General features: G+C 62.9%; 1 protein-coding gene across 16 annotated transcripts in view; it reads right to left on the bottom strand.

Moving 5' to 3' along the window:
* TSNARE1 (t-SNARE domain containing 1) overlaps positions 1–21,244 on the bottom strand; it is a 127,647-nt gene that overhangs the window by 53,105 nt on the left and 53,298 nt on the right. For 12 of the 16 annotated variants that reach the window (XR_002343045.1, XR_002343044.1, XR_002343046.1 and 9 more), the window contains one exon: positions 13,301–13,462. Coding sequence is in view for 13 of the 16 variants with exons in the window: in XM_021088806.1 (XP_020944465.1) it covers positions 13,301–13,462 (162 nt within the window). In the remaining 3 variants the exon portion in view is untranslated. The remainder of the gene's footprint in view (positions 1–13,300; positions 13,463–21,244) is intronic. The other 4 variants (XM_021088795.1, XM_021088802.1, XM_021088807.1 and 1 more) reach the window with 1 other exon arrangement.

Here is a 21,244-nt window from a genome sequence, read left to right as displayed (position 1 = left end):
TCTGCTGACTTGAGGCCTTCTCCCTTCTTCTTGGCTTTTTTTGTTTATTTGTTTTTTGTCTTTTTTTAAGGGCTGCTCCTGGGGCATATGGAGTTTCCCAGGCTAGGGGTCAAATCAGAGTTGTACCCACCAGCCTACGCCACTGCCATAGCAACAGCAATGCAGGATCCAAGCCGCATCTGCGACCTATACCACAGCTCACAGCAACACCGGATCCTTAACCCACGGAGCAAGGCCAGGGATCAAACCTGCGTCCTCAGGGATGCTCGTCAGATTCATTCCGCTGAGCCAAGACAGCAACTCCTGAAGCGCTCCCTTCCTGACTGCCACCCTGCAGCAAGCGGCTCCTCCACCTGCCAGCCAGGTGACCCTGGGCAAAGCTGTTCACCTCGGAGCCAGGTTCCCTTACCTACCAAGGAGCAAGTCCGAACCTCCTCCCTCAGTGCCCGGGGCATGGGTGAAGCCAGAGGGGAGACTCCCTCATGCCTGTGGGGGGCGCACCTGCCCCCCAGCCCACACCCTGCAGCTCCTCCAGACTCCAGGCTGATTTTCACAACGGTCACTTCACCCCACTGCGAGATATTACAGGGAGATTCATTTCCTTTTTAGGAGTGTTCTGGGAAATGAGGCAATTAGCATGACCTTAAACCGACATATACCATCAAATGCAATTCAATTCCTGGCTCACACGCGGTGGAGCCGGCGGCTCTCTGCGGGAATGGGGCCCACGGCCGGGAAGGTGCTGGTGAGTGTGGGGCCTCAAGTGGGTGCTGGGTAGCCCTGGGCCTGGACCCGTTTCTGGGATCTGCATCCCCAAGGCCTTCCCCGGGTGAGGCCTCCGGTGGGGAGGCCAAGCTTAGGCTTCGCCCTAAGGTCCAGACACCAAGGTCACACATGAGAGCTGCGGGCTCGCCGGGCCCACTGCCTCAGACTTGCAGGCTCCTGCCCCAAGCCCATGAGACACTGGGCACTGACCGTGACCTCAGCCATTGAGCTTGCCCAGGAGTGCCATGGACAGAAGCATCTACCAACAAGGCTGGCCTGGAGGCCCTGGGCCTGGCCTTGGGTGGACTTGGCCTCGGGGACTCAGGCTTTTCCAGGGCAGCCCGCCTCCCCCTGCTGTGTGCTGGTGCCCCCACTGCACGGACCGGGCAGACGGGGAAACCCAGTCCCCAGGCGCTGAGGGACCCTCTCCAGGACAGGAGGCCCGGAAATACTGGCCTCAGCATTCACGGCCCCCTGGCCCCACCTCTCTGGGTCAGCATGGGGAGTGGTGACCCCTGCGGTCAGCACACCCGGTCAGCGCCTGGGGACAGCAGGCTCCTTCCAGAGAGGCCACGTGCCACAGCCGCAGGCGCCTCCAGACTCATGTGCAAGCATCTCTTCCCAGGGGCACACGGCCAGAGCCTCGGCAAAGGAGGGCAGGGAGGGTGACGCCAACCAGGAGCCCCAAGCCCCGTGCCCCCGGAGGCCCAGGGCCCCGGCTGCCTGCCAGGCGGGGTGAAGCAAGAGCCGCTGAATGCGGCCGCGGCCTGGCCTTGGCGGGGACATGGGAGTGGGCGTTTCCTGCCTAGAGCAGCGGTAATCCCAAAACCCAGGACAGCCGGGATGGAGAGGGGTCCCCAGTCCAGCTCACATTCTAGGCTTCTGGGAGGCGCCCCTGGAGCAGCAGCAGCCAAGGCAATTCTCCAGCTGCGGCAAACACGGGGACCTGCTGCGACCAGCTGGACACACCGCCATCCCCACCAGAGCCTGGCTCCTCCCCACACCACGTCCCGCAGCAAATAGCCCTCAGAATGCAGTCAGCGCCGTCACCGGCCTGGCCGTCTCAGGCTGAGGGTGCACCCAGGCCCTGCCACCCTCCCGCCACACCTGCAACACCTGCCAGGATGCACATGGGTCTGTGGGGAGCCAGGTGGGTCGCTGCCGGGGTGCTGTCCACTCCCGGCTGGACCAGCAGAGAGGTGACCAGGAGTGGCAACCATCAGGCCCAGGGCATGAGCTGAGATACCCAGGTGCCCACGTGGGCCTGGTCCCAGAGCACCAGGGACACTACAGCGGCACAGAAGTGGGGCCTCACACAGGTGAACCACCCAGGACAGAGCCCCCAGGGGACTCGCATCCCAGCCTCCCGAAGCTCGCCCTGGGGCCACCTCTGGGGGCCTCCATTCAGGGGCCTCTTGGAAGTGACCTGACCTTTGACACAGACCCCCTTCTTCCTGTCCCGCCTCTCTTTTTTTTTTTTTTTTAATTTGTATACTTTAATTTATTTTATGGTTCATCTTCTGGGGTGCACAAATAACTTTAAGACTCTGAAAAGTCCTGCAAACTCAGGTTGAGTGTCTGCAGCTGACAAGTATTCACTGAAGATGGTGGGCCTCTCTTTGGGAAAGTCGACGTTGTGGCGTCGCCAAGGTCCTTGTTCCACGCTTCCAAGGTGTGAGGGCTCACACTGCGCTTCTCTCTTCAAGGACTCAGTGAAGGCAGGTCATCTCCCTGGCAGGCGTGTTATTCCTGTTCTGGTTTCAGTTCTCGGGTAGAACCCAGGGCTGCATCTTTTGCCAGAGCTGTTAGATTACTTCCTGAGTATCCGCTGAGGAATCCAGCAAGTTGGGCTAGTTGTTTTTGGGTCGGTGGGCTTCCTTGTTTACATCATAGGAGTTTTTGTGGCTTTGGGTGGGGTTTTTTTTGTCATTTTAGGGCTGCACCTGCGGCATATGGAGGCTCCCAGGCTAGGGGTCAAATCAGAGCTACAGCTGCCGGCCTACACCCCAGCCACAGCAACACCAGATCCGAGCTGCGGCTGCAACCTACACCACAGCTCACGGTAACACCGGATCCTTAACCCACTGAGCAAGGCCAGGGATTGAACCTGCATCCTCATGGGTGCTAGTCAGATTCGTTTCCACTGAGCCACGACAGGAACTCCCATAATAGAGTTTTAATAAAAAAGTCATGTCTCTTCATTTGGCAAAGACACATAAGCCCGCTGGATGAAAGCCTGAGAAGAGCCCAGGGAGCTCCTGTGGCCTCTTAGCGGCACCCATCACTCTGTCGTCTCCAGCAGACGGTTCGCCATCCCGTTCCGCTACAAACGCAGTTTCCAGGGTCCACTAGCATCGCGTTCTCCTTCTCGTCTCTCACACAAAAGGCTACCAGCTTCGTCGGTCACAATGACGGGAGGCTACACATTTTGAAGTTCAATCTGCAGCCCTTACATCAAAGAAGGTGGCATTGGCCTCTGCGGGGGCTGCTGCCCGCGCTGTTGTCCCACTTCCAGGCGGGCCGAGAAGGAGGACCACCCTCTGGCAGGAGCGCTGAGCCCTGAGAACCGCTCGGAGAAGGCGGACCTCTGCGGGGCTTGTCCGCAGCTCTGGCCCCGTTAGAGCAGCAGCGTTAAACGGCTGCTCCCCCGCCCGCAATTTCGCCCACTGTAAGGTCCGCCGGGTCCCCATTCCTAAAAGTCTTCAGGCCGCTCTTCCCCCGGGCAGCGGCTGTGGGGTGGGAGGTTGGCTCGCCCCGCTTGTCTCTGGCACGAGCGGCAGCTGCAGGAGCGGGCCCCTGTCGCACTGCGGACACCGTGGATAAAGCACCGCAGCCAGGCGCTCGGGGGGCCTCAGAGGCCTCTACACCCAGTTTTCATAACCGCTTTCGGACGAGGCGGTGAGTGACTAGGGGGTGTCAAGGGGTCTTTTCTTTTAGGCACAGCTCACTCCACTTTCTGCCTGGAGATGCCAGGTTGGGGCTCTCATGATAGACGTCCCTTTGTGACTTGGAAAACTGCAAAACGGTTGCAGCTTCTCGAATAGCTGGAAACGGTCCTTGGCCGTGACCAGGTGCGTCGTCGTCTGAGCGTGAAGGCGTCTGGCCCTTTCACGCTGGCTGCCTTGTCCTGTGACTCCAACAGCGAGTCCTTCCTCTGGTTCAGCATCTCCCTTCCACCACCCACAGCTCGATCCTTGAGTCCGACCTCCTCGGCCATGCGCAGGGCACTCAGATGTACGCGAAGGCCTGTTAGTGGCAGGCTCATTCTCATTCGGCCTCCCCGCCTGGCACCGGTGCCCGGGACGAGGCTGAGGCTGGGACCAGCGCAGCCCAGGAGCTGCTCTTGGAGACCAGGCGGCCGTGGGAGAAGCCCCGGCAGAGCCGCACGAAGAGCAGCGCGGGTGGAAAGCGACCGGACGCAGCCGCGCGAAGCCTACGACCAGCGGACAGGCAGCGGCCTCCTTTCAGGACGCTGAGACTCCGACCTACTCGGGCGCCTCTCGGCCGACGGCCCAGCGGACCCTCGGGGGCAAGGCCAGCCCCACCTTCGCCCTCGGCAGACCCCACGACCCTCTGGCTGTTCAGCCACGAGTAGGCATCACCCGCGGGAGGGGAAGCTGGGCTGGGCTCCTGGCCACACCCTCTGTGGTTCAGAAACTGCCCTCTCTCCGCAGAGACCCCCGCCCCACGTGAGTCAGCGCCCACTCTCCCAGGACGAGGCCAGACCCAGACCCCTAACCCCCCTGTGCCTCTCACACCCCGACCCCTGGGGACAAAAGGCGCAGTGGCCAAGCTGGAGCTCAGCGCCTCTGCCCCCACCTGGGCCCCCGCAGACGCCCCGGCCAGCGCCCTTCCAGCCCCGCTCACCCTTCCTGCGGAAGAGAACCCCGCTTCCCCGACCCCAAGGCGCTCCCACAGCTCAGTCACTCGAGAGCCCCCAGCCCCAGAACGACGCTTGTGAGTAAGGCCTCGCCCTGCTCAGAAAACACGGAAGCCATGCTGGGGACAAGGGGTGAGAGCGGCCGCAGCGCCCTAAGCCCCAGCCAGTCTAAGCCGGGCACAGGGGAACGAGGAGGGGGCGCTGTCCGAGCACCAGGCCAACCCATGGGCACATGTGCGGCCTGACCCTGACTGAGGTCACGCCAACCTCGGGGTCCCCGGAGCAGCCTCCACACAGACGAGACTGCAGGGAGAGGGTGGCAGGCAAGCCGGGGCCAGGTCCTCCTGGGTCCGCAGAGGGCAGCCTCCTAGGGGACCTAAGAACAGGTCCGACTGGCTCCAAGGGCTGCTCACGGCATGGGGGCCCCAGGATCCCAGCACTCGGCCACATCAGCCTGTGGGCTCACAGCGCCCAGCCCCCCAGAGACGGTCTGGGGCAGGAGCCCACCAGACTCTGCGAAGCAGAGCAGACGTGGCTGGATGCCAGGGTTCTGGTCCCACCCCCAGCCCCAGGCCCCCTGCCCGGGCTTGTGCCCTCCCTCCCTCCAAAACCACGGCAGGTGCTGGGGTGCGGGTGTCGCAGGGAGGCCTGATGATGGGCCAGGAGGGAGGGGCCGGGGGAGGGGCAGCACACAGAGCAGATGCAGGCGACTGGCATGACCGAGGGTCCTGGACCGGCCTTAGCTCCCAACAGAGCCAAGGGCAGAAGGGACTCAGCCCCCAGACAGGTTCGGGGGGGACGCACCAGAGATCCCCCCAGGAGCTGGGGCCTTGGTCCTGGGGTACAGGGTCAAGGCTGGGCTGGTCACGAGGGGCCAGGAGCCCAGGAGCCCCCAGAACTGCTGTAGGAGGGAGCCCCAGCTGCGGTGCATGAGGGCGGCTGGCACTGGAGCTGTGTGCCCAGGCGTGGGCACCAGAGAGCGGGAGAGACGCTAAAAACACCTTAACTCAGTAAATGTTTAAATCATGCAATTATTTTCCTGACTGCTTCTAAAACTAGAGCTCATTAAAAGCCCTCACAGATCCTTCTCTCTTGTCTTACTGGTGCCATGGAACCACAATCCTGCACAGGACATGACAAAACCCCGGCGTGTCATGCGTTGTGTTGCGTGTGTGTGTGTGTTGTGTGTGTGTTCCCTCCACTTTTAAGAACGAAAAGCAGGAAAATTCCGCTGCATTTTTCTCTATCATGAAACCTCGTCTCATAATTAGGATCTTGGCAACCATCCACCTACAGAGACGACTGTTCCCGTTAACGGAATAGCCAACTTTACTTATTGACGTATTCACGGATTTATAGCTAGATATTGGCCAGACCTACCACCGCCCTGCGTCACGGCTACACGATGCCAGCTACAGGGAGGGCGGCTGGGCCCCCCGGGCTCTGCTAGGCCTGGAGGCCCCTCCTGGGCCCCTCCTCACCCCAGCTTCCTCCCTCCCCAGCCTGCCAGGTAGCCATGGCAACCGAGCAGCTGGTGACTCCACACCTGGGTCAGGTGATCTAACAGCTCAGGAGGGGAGCACGGAGCACGGCTCGCAGGTGAGATCAGGTGAGACGGGCTTGGCAGACACGCAGCCCACGGCCAGGGCAGGTCTGGCCGGGAGCCGACAGGTGACTCTGGGCCAGCCCAGTCAGCCCAGCAGGTGCCTGGCAAGCCCACGACGTGCAGGCAATGGCTGGGGGCATGTGCCATCTCATTCGACCTACCCCCTACCCCCTGGGGAGACCGGGTACCACCCTGCCCTGCAGGCAGGAAGAGCCACCTCAACCAGAGCTGAGTGACCAGTGACCGGCCGTGGGCGGGCAGAGCTGGGCTCCTGGACTCCGCCGCTGCCCCGAGGGTGTGACCTGCCGCCTCCTCCTCATCTGGCGAACAGGCGTCTGAATGTCGCCGTCAGCACGGCCTGGGACCCCGTCCCAGCTCCGCCACACGCAAGCTGCGTGGCCCGGCCAAGTGACAGGACTCCTCCCAGCCCCCACTCCATCTCTGGTAAAACTGGAACATGGGGAGCTCACTCTCACAGGGCTTTCGTGTGGGCTGATGAGAAGATGCACATAAATAAAGACACAGAGCGCTTTTCTTACACCTGCATCTTGGTGGCGTCCCAACGCGGACAGCTTCTCATCCATTCACTCGCCCCCATCCCCGTCCACCCCTCCCCCGTCCCCCACCTACCATCCTCACCACCCATCCATCCCCCACCCATCCATCTGCTCTAGAGACAGTCACCGAGTCCCCAGAGTGTCCCTCGCCCTCTGGGACGCCAGGAACACAGCAGTGACGAAACAGACGTCACTGTCTCCGTGGGGCTTACGCTCTCCTGGAGGAAGAGCCACGGCAAGACAGTTAACTAAACCGCACGTCAGCCAGTGCAGAGGGCAACTGACAGTGCAGATAGGGAGCCTCGGGGTCAAAACCTGAGGATAGAAGGACCTGAGCTGCCGGGGTGTCTGAAGAACGAGCTTTCAGGATCAGGACCAGCGCAGGGGAGCCGGACGTCCTGGCAGGCGAGGAGGCCAGGCGGCTGGGGGGAAGGGCTGGGGAGGCCAGGGGCCAGGAAACGGCCCGGGAGCGTGGCAGCGGCACCTCCCTGAGACGGCCACCCAAGTACCCCATCCCACATGCTCTTCCTGCAAGGTGACTCCTCCACCTAGAGGGGGGGGACCGTGGCACTCCCCGGGGCCTGGACAGGCCTTCCTCACGGCCTGACCCAACACTGTGACAGAGGAAAAGCTGCATGGCTTCTGGGGCTGGATCACTAAACATCCTTGGCTTAGTGATCCAGTCACATCAACATCTGGGCTCCCAGCCCAGCCTCGGCAGCACCCGTCCAGCGGGTCCGGGGGGGGGGGGGACCCAGCACAGCCCCACCCCTCCCTCAGTCTGGCACTTCAGGTCGGAGTCCCGCCTGGCAGTTAAACTCCTCACCTGCACTTCCACCTTTTGGCCAACAAACGCCTGTCACATTCCAGGTAACGCTGGTATCGTGGTGCCCACTTTACAAATAAGCCCACCGAGGCTTCCGGAAGAGACCCCTTCAGCTTCCCATGCCAGGCAGTGGCACGGCTGGGCCTGGGCCCCGGGGCCAGATGCCCCCTTTCCCTCTGCAGCCAGAAGGCACCCGAGGCCAGCCAGCCTCTCTCCCCACAAGGGGACAAAGAAGCTTTCCTCTGTGTCCAGAGCAGCCTCCCCTCCTCTGCCGTCCGTCCAGGCTCTGCCCTGCCCGCCGTCGGCAAGGACTGCTCTGCCCACTGGAAACCCCCCCACTTGGGTGACGAGCCCCTTCAGACCATGGGTGGTCTTGGCTGACTGGGTCCTGTCGGTGGCCGAGGCAGTCTGTCCACAGGGGTTGGGCCAGGGGGTGGGGACACGCTGGCCCGATCCCAGCACTGTGACCGCGGCCGCATGCAGGGAGGAGGGGTGGACAGCCCACCTAGGGGTCAACGAGGACCCTGGGTCTGGAAGCAGGACCAAACCGCCCCAAGGCTGGAGACCTGGGAGGCCGTGGGCCCAGGGCTGGCCAGAGGGACAGCACAGGTGAGGGCAGCAGGAGCACAGGAGCACACGGGCCTGGCAGAGCAAGGGGCAGCCTCGCAAAACGGGGGTCCCCTGTTAGTATTTGGGCAAAAGTGAAGGCCCTGATGCCCCATGAAAGGAGCCGACCGCAGCCATGGGGGCACTGGGCGAGCCACTGGCCCGAGGGAGACCTCAGGCTCTGGGGGCACCTTGACCCCAGGGGAAGGAACTCCGCCTCCTGCCCCCTGGAAAGACGGGCTGTCAGGGGAGGGGCCTCTGCGGCAGAAGGCTGTGGACCTGCACGGCCCCCTACTGCCCCTCCAGAGGTCCCACCCTGTCTCCCAACCCCCAGGGCGGCCTGCAGTCCCAGCGGTCACCATGGCACCACGGATGCCCCACCTCCCTGTCTGCCAAGCACCCTGCTGCCCATCACTGAGGATCCCCCACTTCTGACTGCCCCACGGGACTAAGAGACGGGCTCAGAGCAAGGAGCTGAGGCCAGGAGGAAGGGGCGGGGGAGGACAGGGCCCCGCCGTGTGTGGAAGGGACCCCAGCCCTCCTCTCTGGCCCCATGTGCCCAGCTGCAGAGGGCAAGGGATGGAGGCTATACAGCCACCGAGAATGGGCAGTGGGCACCGGCCCTGAAGGCAAGACTCCAGGAGGGGAGGACCGAGGCCACAGAGGACCTGGGGCTAGTGGACGCCACCTGCACCGGCTCTGGCACAGCTGCGGGGGACGGGCAGTGGACAAGCCTGGGGACAGAACTGCTGGCCGCCTGGAGGCCCGCTGGCCGACAGTGAGGGGCGGGGGGAGCGCTGCTCCTGGGCACGACTTAACTGGGAGCCCAGACACCTCCTGACACCCCAGCAATCCTGCTGCTTCCTGCCCATCCTCGGCCTCCTGCCACCCCTCACAAACCCAATTAAAGCCGATTCTCTCAGTAACGAGGTGCACACAGACCTTCCCTCTTCTCTGCAGACAGGGCCGCTGGCCAGGAGGCTGCGAGCTGCCAGCACCACCCCAGTGGCCTCCATCCCCGACCCTCGGGGTCCTGGGAGGTTTGGGGCCCCTGAGGCCTGCCCTGGCTGGGATCAGCGTCAGGGCGGTGCCCTCGGCTGGAAGGCCAGAGAGCAACCACCTCCCCCTCAGGGCAGGTGAAGGAGCCCCAGAGGGAGCCCGGGGCACAGCGGAGGGGGAACCTGCCACAAGCCCCTCCTGCGGGGGTGGGCAGCAGGCCTGGCTCTCACATGCCCGGAGCCCACCTCCGCCGGGCACAGCCCTCCCGAAGCGCCTTGCCCAGATGGGGCCACGGCTGCCCATGGTGCCTGGGCCAGGGCTCAGACCACGTGGGCCCCAGCCACGTGGCCGGCCTGCCGAAGTGAATGCCGGCATCCTGGCTCCATGTGAGTGAGTGCCAGGAACACGTGTGCCCTGGACTGGCGAGGCTCTGCCCTCGGGAGGTGCTTCCCTGCTTCTCTGGAGGGAGGGGCTATCCAGAGGGTCCCTTGCACCCTAGGAGACTTCAGGGCAAGCACAGCCATCCTGGGCACAGGAAGTCAGCCACTGGACACCAAAGAAAGCTCTCCATCACCCGGGCCACCTCCAGAGCTCCAGGCAGAGGGCAGAGCAGGGGAGGGGCGGCAGCCAGCAACGCCCAGGGCTGGGGAGGAGCTTCCACACAGCAGGAGCCAGGGCAGCTGCGGGCAAGGTGCCTTCTGGGCATCACTGGAGCCGGGGGTGGGGGGGGGCGGTCTGTGGGGCAAAGGAGAAGAGGGCAGCAGGGCCACCTGGGGGGTCCAGGCCAGGGAAGGGCCACGGACATCATGCCCACGAATAGGGAGCCCTCAAAGGGTCTGCAAGGACCCTCTGGGCTGACAGAGAACAAGCTGCCCGGGGAGCTGGGGTGGGGGTCTTCACAGCGTCTCTGGGGCAGGACACCCTCACTAGAAACCTAACTGAGCAGGTCTGGTGGCCACAAGCTGGGGAAGGGCCCAGAATGCTGGGGGGGGGGCACCCTTGGGCGCCTGCCCGTCAGCACCTGATCCCTTACAGGCACCCCTTGGCCCTGACCACCCCCACGGGCCATCTGAAACGGCAGGGCCCCCAGAGGGAGGCCATCCTTTTCAAGGATGAAGTGACCGTGACCGTGACCGAGGCGAGAGGCAGGTTCAAGGTCACCCAGCCAGTGGGTGGAGACTGGGCCTAAAGCCAGGACACGGCACCCCAGGCTGGCTCTGTGTCGTGTCCCAGAGGATGCGGTGGGGCGGGCGGAGGGGAGAGGGCAGCGCCACCAAGACCTGCAGCTCCACACCCCCAGCCCAGGGCGAAGGGGCCCCATAAATGCCCTTCCCGGGCCAGGAAGCGGGAAGGAGAAAAGCATGGAGGAACCGGGGGTGGTCTCCCGCTGTCATGAGTTCAATTCCACCTTCCGGGCCTCGCTTTCCCCTCCCGCCCATAGCCCCCACCTCTACCCAACCACTAAGTCCCAGGGGCAGAGCGGGGCCTCCAAGGGGCTCCTCGGGACCGCCAGCCTCACTCCAGTGACACTGCGAATGCATGCAACCAAGCAGTCGCCCCAGGGCCGGAGGGCCGCAGGGTGACAGGTGAGGGGGCGCCCTAAGGAGCTCGGCATGGACGCGGCCTGCAACCAGCCAGGGCGGCAAAAGCCGCCGTGTCTTCCAGAGGCGATTCCCACAGCCCTGCCCCTGCCGGCCTCCAGCTCTGGGCCGAGAGCCCCCAGGAACCTGAGCACCTGCGCTCAGGCCGGGCCTGGAGGGGGCCCTCATAGCCCGCGGTCCTGGCGGGGTGTCTCAGCCCCTCCCCACAAGTCCCATCTGAGATGCCGTCACCAGGACAGCTGCCAACCTGGGGGAGGGCTATTTAAAGCCTAATGACAATTTGCGTCTGCTTCTCCAAATTCCAAAGAGCCGAAGGAGGGAGAGAGGGAGAGAGGCAGTGGGTGAGGTGCCCTCCGCAGGCTGCCTCCCAAGACCAGCGGCGCTGCCCCTGAGCTCCCTGGGCAGGGCCGGCTCCACACTCCACAGCATCACCCGAGCTGCGGAAGAGGGAACAGCCAAACCACGAGGCTGGCCTCAGTCCTACCCACGGCCCCCGCCATCCCCCAAGGGCCACAGACAAGGGCCACACTGAATTCAGGCCGGCCCCGCGTTAACTGAGGTCCCAGGTGGGCCCAGAGCCCCACTCCGCCCTCGCCAGCCTGGGCCCTCCAGCCGGGCTGAACCAGGGAGTGGCCTCCGCGGCCCCCAGGTCCCCGGTAAAGCCCCCTCCCTGCCTGTACTCACTTCTCACACGCATACCAGCTGGCAGTGCCTGAGCCTCCGCGCGCCTGAACCCCACCCCGGCCCACCTTCTGCTGCTCGGCCCCCGGAGGCTGTCCACGGCGCTGGCCTCCCCAAGGCAGCCCCACAACCCTCCTGCAGCTTCGCTCTCAGAGCCGGGCCCCCACTGCTTGGCGCTCTGGGCCTTCCTGGGGGTGGCCCTCACCCCACTCCCAGGTGCCAGGCCAAGGTGAGATGGATTCCAAGCAGCCCCTTCACCCCACATGCACAGGCGGTCCCCCAGGGGCTGCGGGGACCCTTCCTAAGAAGGAGCTGAAGGAAGCTGGTCCTCTGCCCGTCGGGCCTCCCAGTGCCCTGAGCTGCTGCGGCAACGGCCCCTGACCATTCTCAGCCTCCTGGGGAAAGGGGGTCTCGCCGGGTCAACAGCCAGATCGAACATCTCGGGGCGTCTGTCCTTCCCTGGACCCGCACAGCAAGAGGGAGAGGCCATTCTGGCCAGACACTCCTGCGCTGCCTCCTGCCAGGTCTGGGGCAGGGGTGCCCCCAAGGCAAAGCCTCTGACAGGGGCTCCACTCTGCCAGGCCCCAGCGGGAGGGGGAGCAGCCCGAAGTTAGGGGGTCAACGCCCTGCCTCCATGGGGGGCATCCTCAAAGAGTGTAAGACCTGCCCGCTGCAAACACGATGGCAGGTCCTGAGCCAATGACTCAGTGCCAACCTGCCCTTGTCCAGACACCTGCGCCTGCAGCTTCAGCGCGAGCGGACGCTTCAGCTCCTCCCCTAGCAGGTGAAAGTGGAACCACCCATGGGGGCTCAGGCTCACCACCCAGGGCCACACACACCCAGGGGCCTGGACACCACCCACAGAGCCTGCACGTCCTGCATCGGGAGACGGGAGACCCGCTCGCACAGCCGCCTGCTGGCTCGCACAGCCGCCTGCACACCCACTCAGGGACTCGCACATCTGCTCCCCCACGCCCACCTCAGGGGACGCAAGCCTCCGGTTGTCACAGATTATCTGTGGCTAGAGAGCTATTCGACAGGAGTAGCACACACGTGCCCACCTCAGAAGGAAAAACCGCAGGACCCCCCAGCCGCATGGTCAGACCCCCCAACACACCACTGCCACCTGCTGGCAGCACCACCAAATTGCAAGTGCAGTTCTGGTAGTTCCTTCAACCACGTGAACTGCTCTAGGCGCTAAATGACCTCATCAGAGGAAACACCCTTCTGGAAACCTCTGAGGGCAACTGGCACCTGCCTGCCAAGCACAGGCCCTGGGCTCCAGGCCAAGGGCTGGGCTCCCTCAGGGACTCGGGGGCAGGGGATGAGACACAGGGTGAGACTGTTCTCCAGGCTCCGCTCTCCCCACGGCAGCCCAGACGCAAGGAGAGGCAGTCGGTTCAGGCCAGGCCCCTGGGAGCCCAGCTCCGGCCCCTCTGGGAAAGTGGGGGGCCAGCCTCAGTCTGCTGGTCACAGGGCGAGTGGCACCAGCACTGAGGGCCCAGCCGCCACCGGTGGAGACCCCACAAGGCCACGGCCGGGAGCCCGAAGACACCCGAGTGCACACGAGCACACACGCCCACGCCGGCCTGCACAGGCCCACGCACACGCACGCACGCACAGGCACAGGCACACGCACAGGCACAGGCACACGCACAGGCACAGGCACACGCACACGCACAGGCCCACGCACATGCACACGCACACGCACAGGCCCACGCACATGCACACGCACAGGCACAGGCCCAGGCCCACGCACACGCCCACGCCGGCCCGCACCTCGATCTGCAGGATGACCTCCTCACGCAGCCGCATGGCCTCCAGGTCCTCCTCCGTGATCTCCGGAAGCAGCGCCTGCTCCTGGCTCTGCCACGTGCCGTCACCGCCGTTAAAAATCTTCTCGTCATCAGCCAGCTCGGCAAAAGCGGCCCGCGGACTCTGCTGAAGACACAAACCAAAGTTAGCAGCGCACAGCTCACTGCGCCAGGCCGGTCTCACCGCAGGCAGCCAGGACCCCCAGGGGTCTGCGTGCCCCCCAGCCTGGGCTCTGCAGCCCTGAAGGGGCGGGGGTCCCGGGCCTCACCCTGTCACTCAGGGCACGTCCCCACAGGGCCATGGGGTGCTGGGGCTGCTGGACACTGTGGGCAGGGACCAGGGACGGGCAGACACTGGCCCCCTGACCCTCAGCCCGCATGCCCACATCTGGCCATACCGGGCCTGGCTGTGGGGAGCACTCGGCAGGACCCCTGCAGACCCCGAGCCAGGGCCACACAGAAGACCCTGCAGGGCACGGCCGCCATGTTTACAGCTCTCGGGGGGGGTCACGTACCCCTTTGTGAACCCCAAGAAAATGTCCCAACATGCACCAAACCCAAGCTTCTCATCTGGGGGCTATGAACCCCTGAAAGCCCATCCCGGAGCTAGTTACACTTCTGGGGGTGCAGCTGCCGGGGGTGGGAGGTGGGCTTTGGGAACAGAGGCATGGATGCCGGAGGCAGGGACAGCGGGGACCAGACCACGTGGCAGGGAAGCCCAAGGGGTTTCCAAGTTGTTTTCTTCTTTTCTGACTTAATCGACCAAATTTTAAAGCATTTCAATAAAACAGTGGCTTCTCCCTTCAATGAACTCTTTGCTCCCTGAAGGGACAACCTGGGTACAAGCACACTGACACCCACCTCTGGGGGGCCAGGTACCCAGTGGGATGCAGGTGCCGGGGGGCTGGGGGAGCCTGTGGAGGACTAGGGGTGTCTTGCGGGGCTGCAGGTGCCAGGGGACTTGGGGTGCCTGTGGGGACTGGGGGTGCCTTGGGGGACTGAGGGTACCTGAGGGGGACTGGGGGTGCCTGGGGGGGCTGTGGGTGCTGGGAGACTGGGGGTGCCTGTGGGGGGCCAGGGGGCCTTGGGGGACTGTGTCCACCCTGCATCCCCAAAGTGAGAGAGCAGAAGCCATGGCCGGGGGCCCCCCAGAGCCATGGCTTCGCCTGTACAGTGCTTCCAATTTAACTGGAACCTTGCAGCGAGGAGACAGGACCTGCCCCAGCCCCATCCACCCCCCCTCCCCCTCCCCATTCCGTCAGGAAGCCAGGGACGCACAAGGCCCTCCTCCCACCCCCAGGCCAGCAGTGGCTTCTCTTCAAGTTGTGCTTGTGAACAAGCACGTGTGCGCATCCGAGAGAAAGGCGACGGGGACAGCGTGGAGGATGGACAGGACCCCGCAAGGCCGGCCTGGCCACCAGGGCCCCTCATCCCCCACGGAGTCAAGGCTCCTTCGAGCCGCTATCCGACAGCCCCGATGGCCTTGCAAGGAGCAGCCCGGAGCCCGCGTTACCGAGGAGGCCACTGAGGCCGAGGGGAGAGACCAGGAGACCCAGAACAGCCAGACGTGTGGCCGGGGCTCTGGGCTGTGACCCCGCAGGGGGCAGCTCCAGGACAAAAGCCGCGAAGCAGGAGAGAGGATGGTGCCTGGGGCGCTGAGCACACGCCCTCCCAGCCCCAGGCCAGTCCTGTCCTGGGGCAGGGGGCCGGGGTGGGCACAGACCAGGGTGGGGGGCGCACAGCACCACTCTTCTTGGGCCCCCTCCCAGAGGTGTCTGGACGATGGGGATGGGGTTGAAAGGCAGGATGGCCCCAGACTGGCCCAGAGAGCGGCCCTCCACCGGCTCCACGTCCCCAGGACACTGGCGTCGGTCACTGGAGGAAGGCAGAGCAGCCACTTGCCTATTCTCGGTTTTCCGTCCATCACAGGCCCGTCTGCCTGCAGTGAGGACCACCTGCCCGCCCTCCTGGGCGCTCAGGGTCATGTGGCAGAGTCCTGGCCACACAGATGCCAACTGAAGTGACCCATGGAACTCCGGGGGCGGGGGGCTTTGGGGTCCAAGCTTGTTCCCCCAGCAGACCCCGCTCCCTGCGGCCCCCACACCGCCTGCAGGAGGCCCCCTGGGTCGGCAGGACACAGCCCCGTCCGCACCCCTCCCTGCGCGTGTGGCCCGAGGCGGCCGCCAGGGCCAGGCCCGGGGGAGCCCTGGGCACAGACCTGCGCCTGGGCAGCCCTGCCCGTGGGTGCCGGGGGGCGAGGCGTGATGTCTGGGGCCACCTTTTCTCTGACTGCTTGCGACACTCCCCTCAGAGGTGCCGGGTCCACACGTCCCCTGTCCCCTCCCAGAGCTGGCACTCTCCCTGCAGACCGCACTGACACACACGGCCCCTCGTCCCGGGAGTCAGCAGAGGCCTTTAAATAAACAAATACGTGGATGGATGAATATAAAATAAAAGATCTAAAAATCTGTTGACGAGCGCTGCATGTCCAAGGCAGCAATTATCACCTCCCCCTCCCCATGTGGGCGGGAGGAAGTGAGCAGCGCCAGGCGGGCAGGAGCGGGCTGGGGTGCTGGCCCCGCGCCAGGCCCCGCGCCCCGCTGGCTCCCATTCTGCAGCTCCCAGCCCCCGCCTAAGCTGCAAAGCCGAGCCAGGTTCCGGCCCAGCCCTGGCACCACTGGAGCCCTGGGCCGGTCGCACACCCTCAGGGCCTCTGCAGAACGGGAACCCAACCCACACCCCATGCACAGCAGCCACCCTGGCTGCCCCAGGCCCGGGCCCTGGCCTGTCCCCCTCTGTGAGCTGCCCGGCACGCTCCTCACTCCCAGAAGGAGGGACAGCATCTGGTGCCCTCATGGATGGGGTCGCATGCCCCGAAAGCTGAGCTCCGTTGTGACTTTCTAGCTCTGGGATCCCGGCAAGTCCCTTAACCTCTCCAAGCCTCAGCCTTCACTTCCTTAAGACGGGCTGACACCCCCCCTCCCCGTGTCCCCAAGTCACAGAAAGGAGGAACTGGGGTGAAGGTGAGGCCCCAACCAGGAGGCACAGGTGAGAACAAGATGCCACTTAAAAGCCCAGGTGGGGACCGCAGTGAGCTCTGGGACACAAGACACCCGTGCCTGGGTGGGACACGAGGCCACTCCCCGCCCAGCAGTGGCGGCTCCAGATTTGGCCCAGCCCGGCCTCTGCCGGGCTGGCTCTACTGCCCAGCTCCATCAGTGGAGGGCGCCGCCTGGGCCGGGGCTTCTAGAAGCCTCCCTGGCACATCTAACAGCCCCTGCGGGACGAGCCCTGGCCCACACACCCTGGACGGAGACGCAGAAGCGTGCACCTCGACACGGTCAGAAAGCAGACTGCAGATGCGTGGGAGCATCAGGCACAGCCGTGCGCCAACACCGGGACTGGCAGACGGTCACCCGGCAGCGAGGCCAGGCACAGGCGGTCACTCTTGGCCTCCTGGAGTTTGGGTTTTGGTGGAAGACCCCGGAAAGCCGAAGCAAAGGCTGCAGGAGTGAGTGGGCAGCCTGCCCTCCCCAGGGGCTCCGGACCAGGGAGCAGGGAGGGAGAGGGGGCTGAGACGCTGACCGGCCACAGCTCTCCCCCAAAAGGACCAGAAAGCACCCTTTCTTCTCCTCACAAAGCCTCAATTTGGGTCTTTAGCTCCGAAGCTGGGATTAGGATTTGCTGGCAAGGCGCTGGGCCGGAGTGGCGGGGACAGCCGTGTGATGGCTTTCCAGCTTGCGGGGCGGCCAACAAAGGCGGCTTTCTCTTCGTTCCAAGGCCAAGGGCTTGGGTCCCGTCCGACACGTCCGTTAGAAGCTCCCAATCCAGCGTGACTGCTGGAGGGCAGGCCGAGCGGGTTCCCGTGAGAAGCGATGGAGCCCGAACGGGGCTCGGGGAGGCCGGGAGGGCGCATGGCGGGCGCCCCCCGGGGGGGGGGGCTAGTGAGCAGCGAGGCGGGACCCAGGGTTCGCAGGGGCTCTGGGAGACGGGCCGCTCTCCCGTGTCCTCCGACGCCAGGCTCCGCTGGGAACATCCACCACCTCGGTGGGGGCGGGGGCGGGAGCAGAGCCGGTCCCACGCTCGGGCAACACAGCTCCTGCTCGGCAGCCCGAGAGGGCCGTCCATTCCTCCAGCTGGCAAACAGCTGTGCGGCAGCTGCGGGACGTCTCTGGAGGCTCGGCTACACAGGACGCAGAACACATGTCCGCTGCCACCCTTCCCAGCCCCGCATCAGCTAAGGGAGCTGCGGCCCTGGCGGAGCCGCACGACTAGGGACCCCCCAGCTGCCATGGAGGTGCGGTGGTCTTCACCGCAGGGGCCGGGGGCAGGGGGCTCTGGGGAACCCGCTGAGTCGGCGATGGCGGCACACACAGACTGGGGGGCGTTTCTGGCGCAGGACTGGGCAGTCCTGCCTTGGGATGAGGCCACCCACTGGCTGGGCCTGACCTGGATCAGAGGCAAACCCAGAACCCAGCCAAAAAGGCCGAGTCCAGAGAGGCTGACCCACCCAGGCCCATGCCCAGCACTCGGCACAGAGCAGAGCCACCAGGCGGCGGGCACCCCTGCTCCCACCAGGACCACCCGCCTGTAGGTGGCAGCCCTGAAGTCTGGAAGCAGCACCACGGCAACACCCCTGGGTTGAATCCCGCAGTTTGTCAGCTTGCAAAATTCCTGGGAATAATCTAATCTTCCCCAACCTCTCCGAAACACTACTGACCATCATCTTCAAGAAAAACTCTGCCGGAAACGGACGTCAACAGCTGAACACGCGATCGAAGGGTGCAGGTCTGGGAACTGCAGCCAACGAAAGACCAGGCTCCGATCAGGCACCCCAGCCCTCGCCCACTAGCCCGCCCCCAGCCAGGAGAGGCCGGCCGGCTTCCGACCCTGCCTGTCAGTTTGACCCCTGTCCTCTTTGGTCTCGGCTGCTCGGGCTCAGCCTGTGTTCGAGACGTCACCGGAGCCTTGCTGGCCGCAGGGCATCCCTCCTCCTGGCCGGGTCTCCTGGCCTCGGCTCACACGCTCTGTCCATCCCACCCAGGCTGGCTCCCCCACCCCCGCCACGTCCGCTACTGTTCTTCAGTGTGGCTTCCGGAGATCACACACGTGTGACACTGGGCACACACTTGGCGTGAAACCGCAAGGCAAACACGTTTCACGGCAGCATGCGCGCTCAGCGGCCAGGGTGCGGGCTCCACTCACACGCCCGTCCAGGGCGCGGGATCTCCGGCTGCGCCGCGGCCTCGCCGGCTGTGGCATTCTCCCACGTTTCCGCTCGTTCCTTGTAGCTGTGTTGGCGGGTACGAAGTGTGCAGGGACGGGGCATCCTGGGTTCCCTCTGCCTCCTTCTGACGACACGCGTTGGGCACAGCCATTCCGACAGCCCCTTTTCAGGGTGCCTGACGGAGGAGTTTGCCCTTGCACGCTTGTGAGTTGAGTTGTCTGCCTTTTTCCCGTGGATTTGTAAGAGATCTTTACATGTTACGGATATGAGTCCCTTGCAGATACGTGTGCAAACGCCTTCCCTCACTCTATGGGCTGCTGCTTCATTCTCTTGGGAGGGGGGTACAGACGTCAACAAAGGCAAGTTTATCGCTTTCTTCATTGTACATTTTCATCTGCGTAAGGAACATCTGCTTGCCATGAGGAAGTGCAGACAGCCTAAGGCAGCCTCTAGAAGCTTCGGTGCCATACGGTTCACACGCAGGCCTCTGCTCCAGTGAGGTGTTCTGAGCCTGGGTGAACCGAGGTGAAGGGTCAGGAATGGCGACCTGCCAGCAGTGAAAGGCCAAGAGGGGCCTCACAGCCTGAGCTGGCTCGTCCCCTCAGTGGATGTCCTGCCCTGTCTCGGACTCAACACGGCCCCTTCCTCTGCCGGAGCATGTCTGTCAATTGACACCGGGCCGCCTCACTGCCCCATCTGTCCCCAGCAAGGAGGGGACAGGGTCCCTCTTCTGCAGCACGAGAAGGATGCGTGCAGGCCAATGGCCCTACACCGGCCACCAGACGGGCACACGGGCCACAGGGAACCACGCCCTCCACGGACGCCGACCTGCCGTCTGGGGGTGAGCGGAGCCCACTGCATCTCAGTGACGTGGACACCAGGGGGTGGGGTCTCAACAGGAGCCCTGGCCCAGCACAGCCTCCAGCGGGGCAGCATGAGTCCTGCACGAGTCCTGCGTTTCCCACCATGCAAACGTGCACCTCGCACAAACCAGGGAATGACGCGTGTGTGCGTCTGCGTCTACGTGCAAGTCTGTCCCCACTGCGCTGCTGGCTGAGCCGTCACCAAACAGCGCGCTGTTTAATTTCTACAGCTTTACAGCCGCTCCTCCACCGGGAATGTAAACCCTCCACGTCTGTTCTTCAGAACTGTCTTCACTCTGTGCGGCCCTCCGTGTTTCCATACACAGGTTAGCATCAGCTGGACAAGTTACACAGACACACAGACACACAGACACACAGACACACAGACACACACACACACACACACACACACACACATATATATATATATACTCTAAACCCCTTGGGATTCCATCTGGATTGTACTGAACCTACAGACCCGTTTGGTGAGACCTGTTATCCTTACATAGCAAATTCTCCAATCTATAGCCAATCTATAAATACGGTACACCTGCCATTATCTAATCTTCTATCACCTCTCAGTAATGCTTTGCAGGTTTCTATAGAGAGGGTTAAACAGTTTGTTAACTGCCGAGCCATGAAGGGAACCCCCCAACTGTTGGCTTTTAAAGATACCCTGCATCAGATTAAAGGCACTCATATCTCCTCCGAGCTTGCTGAACCTTTTGAGCCCCCCTAAGCGAGCGCTGAATTTTACTGAATGTTCTTCTGTGTCTGTTGAGATAGATGCTCAAGTCTATTTTCTTTTTTTCTTTTTTCTTTTTTTCTTTTTTTTTTTTTGTCTTTTGTCTTTTAGGGCCGCACTCGTGACATACGGAGGTTCCCAGGCTAGGGGTCCAATCGGAGCTGTTGCTGCCGGCCTACACCGCAGTCACAGCAACGCCAGATCCAAGCCACGTCTCTGACCTACACACAGCTCACGGCAACACTAGATCCTTAATACATTGAGCAAGACCAGGGATCAAACCTGCGTCCTCATGGATACTAGTTGGGCTCGTTAACCACTGAGCCACGAAGGGAATCTCCCTCACTGATTTTTTAATGTGATAAATTACTCTGATTGCTCTGAATGTAAGCCAACCTTGTATCCCTAGAATAATGAGAATCCCACTTTATACTGATATATTGTCTCTGTACAAAGACATACGAAGTATATCTTTGTATAAAGAACATAATGAGAATCCCACTTTATAACGATATATTGTCTTTGCGTATATTGCTAGACTCAGCTTATTAATATTGTGGTCAGGATTTTTGCTTCTGTGTTCGTAAGCAGACATCCTGTGACGTCCTTTTAAGAGTCTGGAGGCGAGGAGTACCAGCGTCATAAAGAAAGGTGAGCTGTATTCCTTCTTTTTATATTCTATTACAAGAGTTTGTCTAAACCGGTGTTCTTTAGCTATTTATTTTGCTTTTTAGGGCTGTGCCCATGACATATGGAAGTTCCCAGACTAAGGGCCGACTCAGAGCTACAGCTGCCTTCCCGCACGACAGCCGCAGCAATGCAAGATCTGAGCCGCGTCTGCGACCTACTGCGACCTACACCACGGCTCACGGCAACGCCAGATCCTTAACCCACTGAGCAAGGCCAGGGATTGAACCCACATTCTCATGGATCCTAGTCGGGTTTGTTACCACTGAGCCACAACAGGAACTCCCAAAGCTGGTATTACCTATACCTCAAATATTTGGGAGAATTCACCAGTCAAGTCACCTAACCTGGAATTTTCTTGCTAGGATGTTTTGTAATTACGGATTT

This window comes from Sus scrofa, chromosome 4 (assembly GCF_000003025.6).
Source record: "Sus scrofa isolate TJ Tabasco breed Duroc chromosome 4, Sscrofa11.1, whole genome shotgun sequence".
In the NCBI taxonomy this organism is placed as follows: Eukaryota; Metazoa; Chordata; class Mammalia; order Artiodactyla; family Suidae; genus Sus; species Sus scrofa.
The sequence above is the reverse complement of the archived record's forward strand: the minus strand, read 5'-3'. Positions and strand labels throughout refer to the sequence as shown.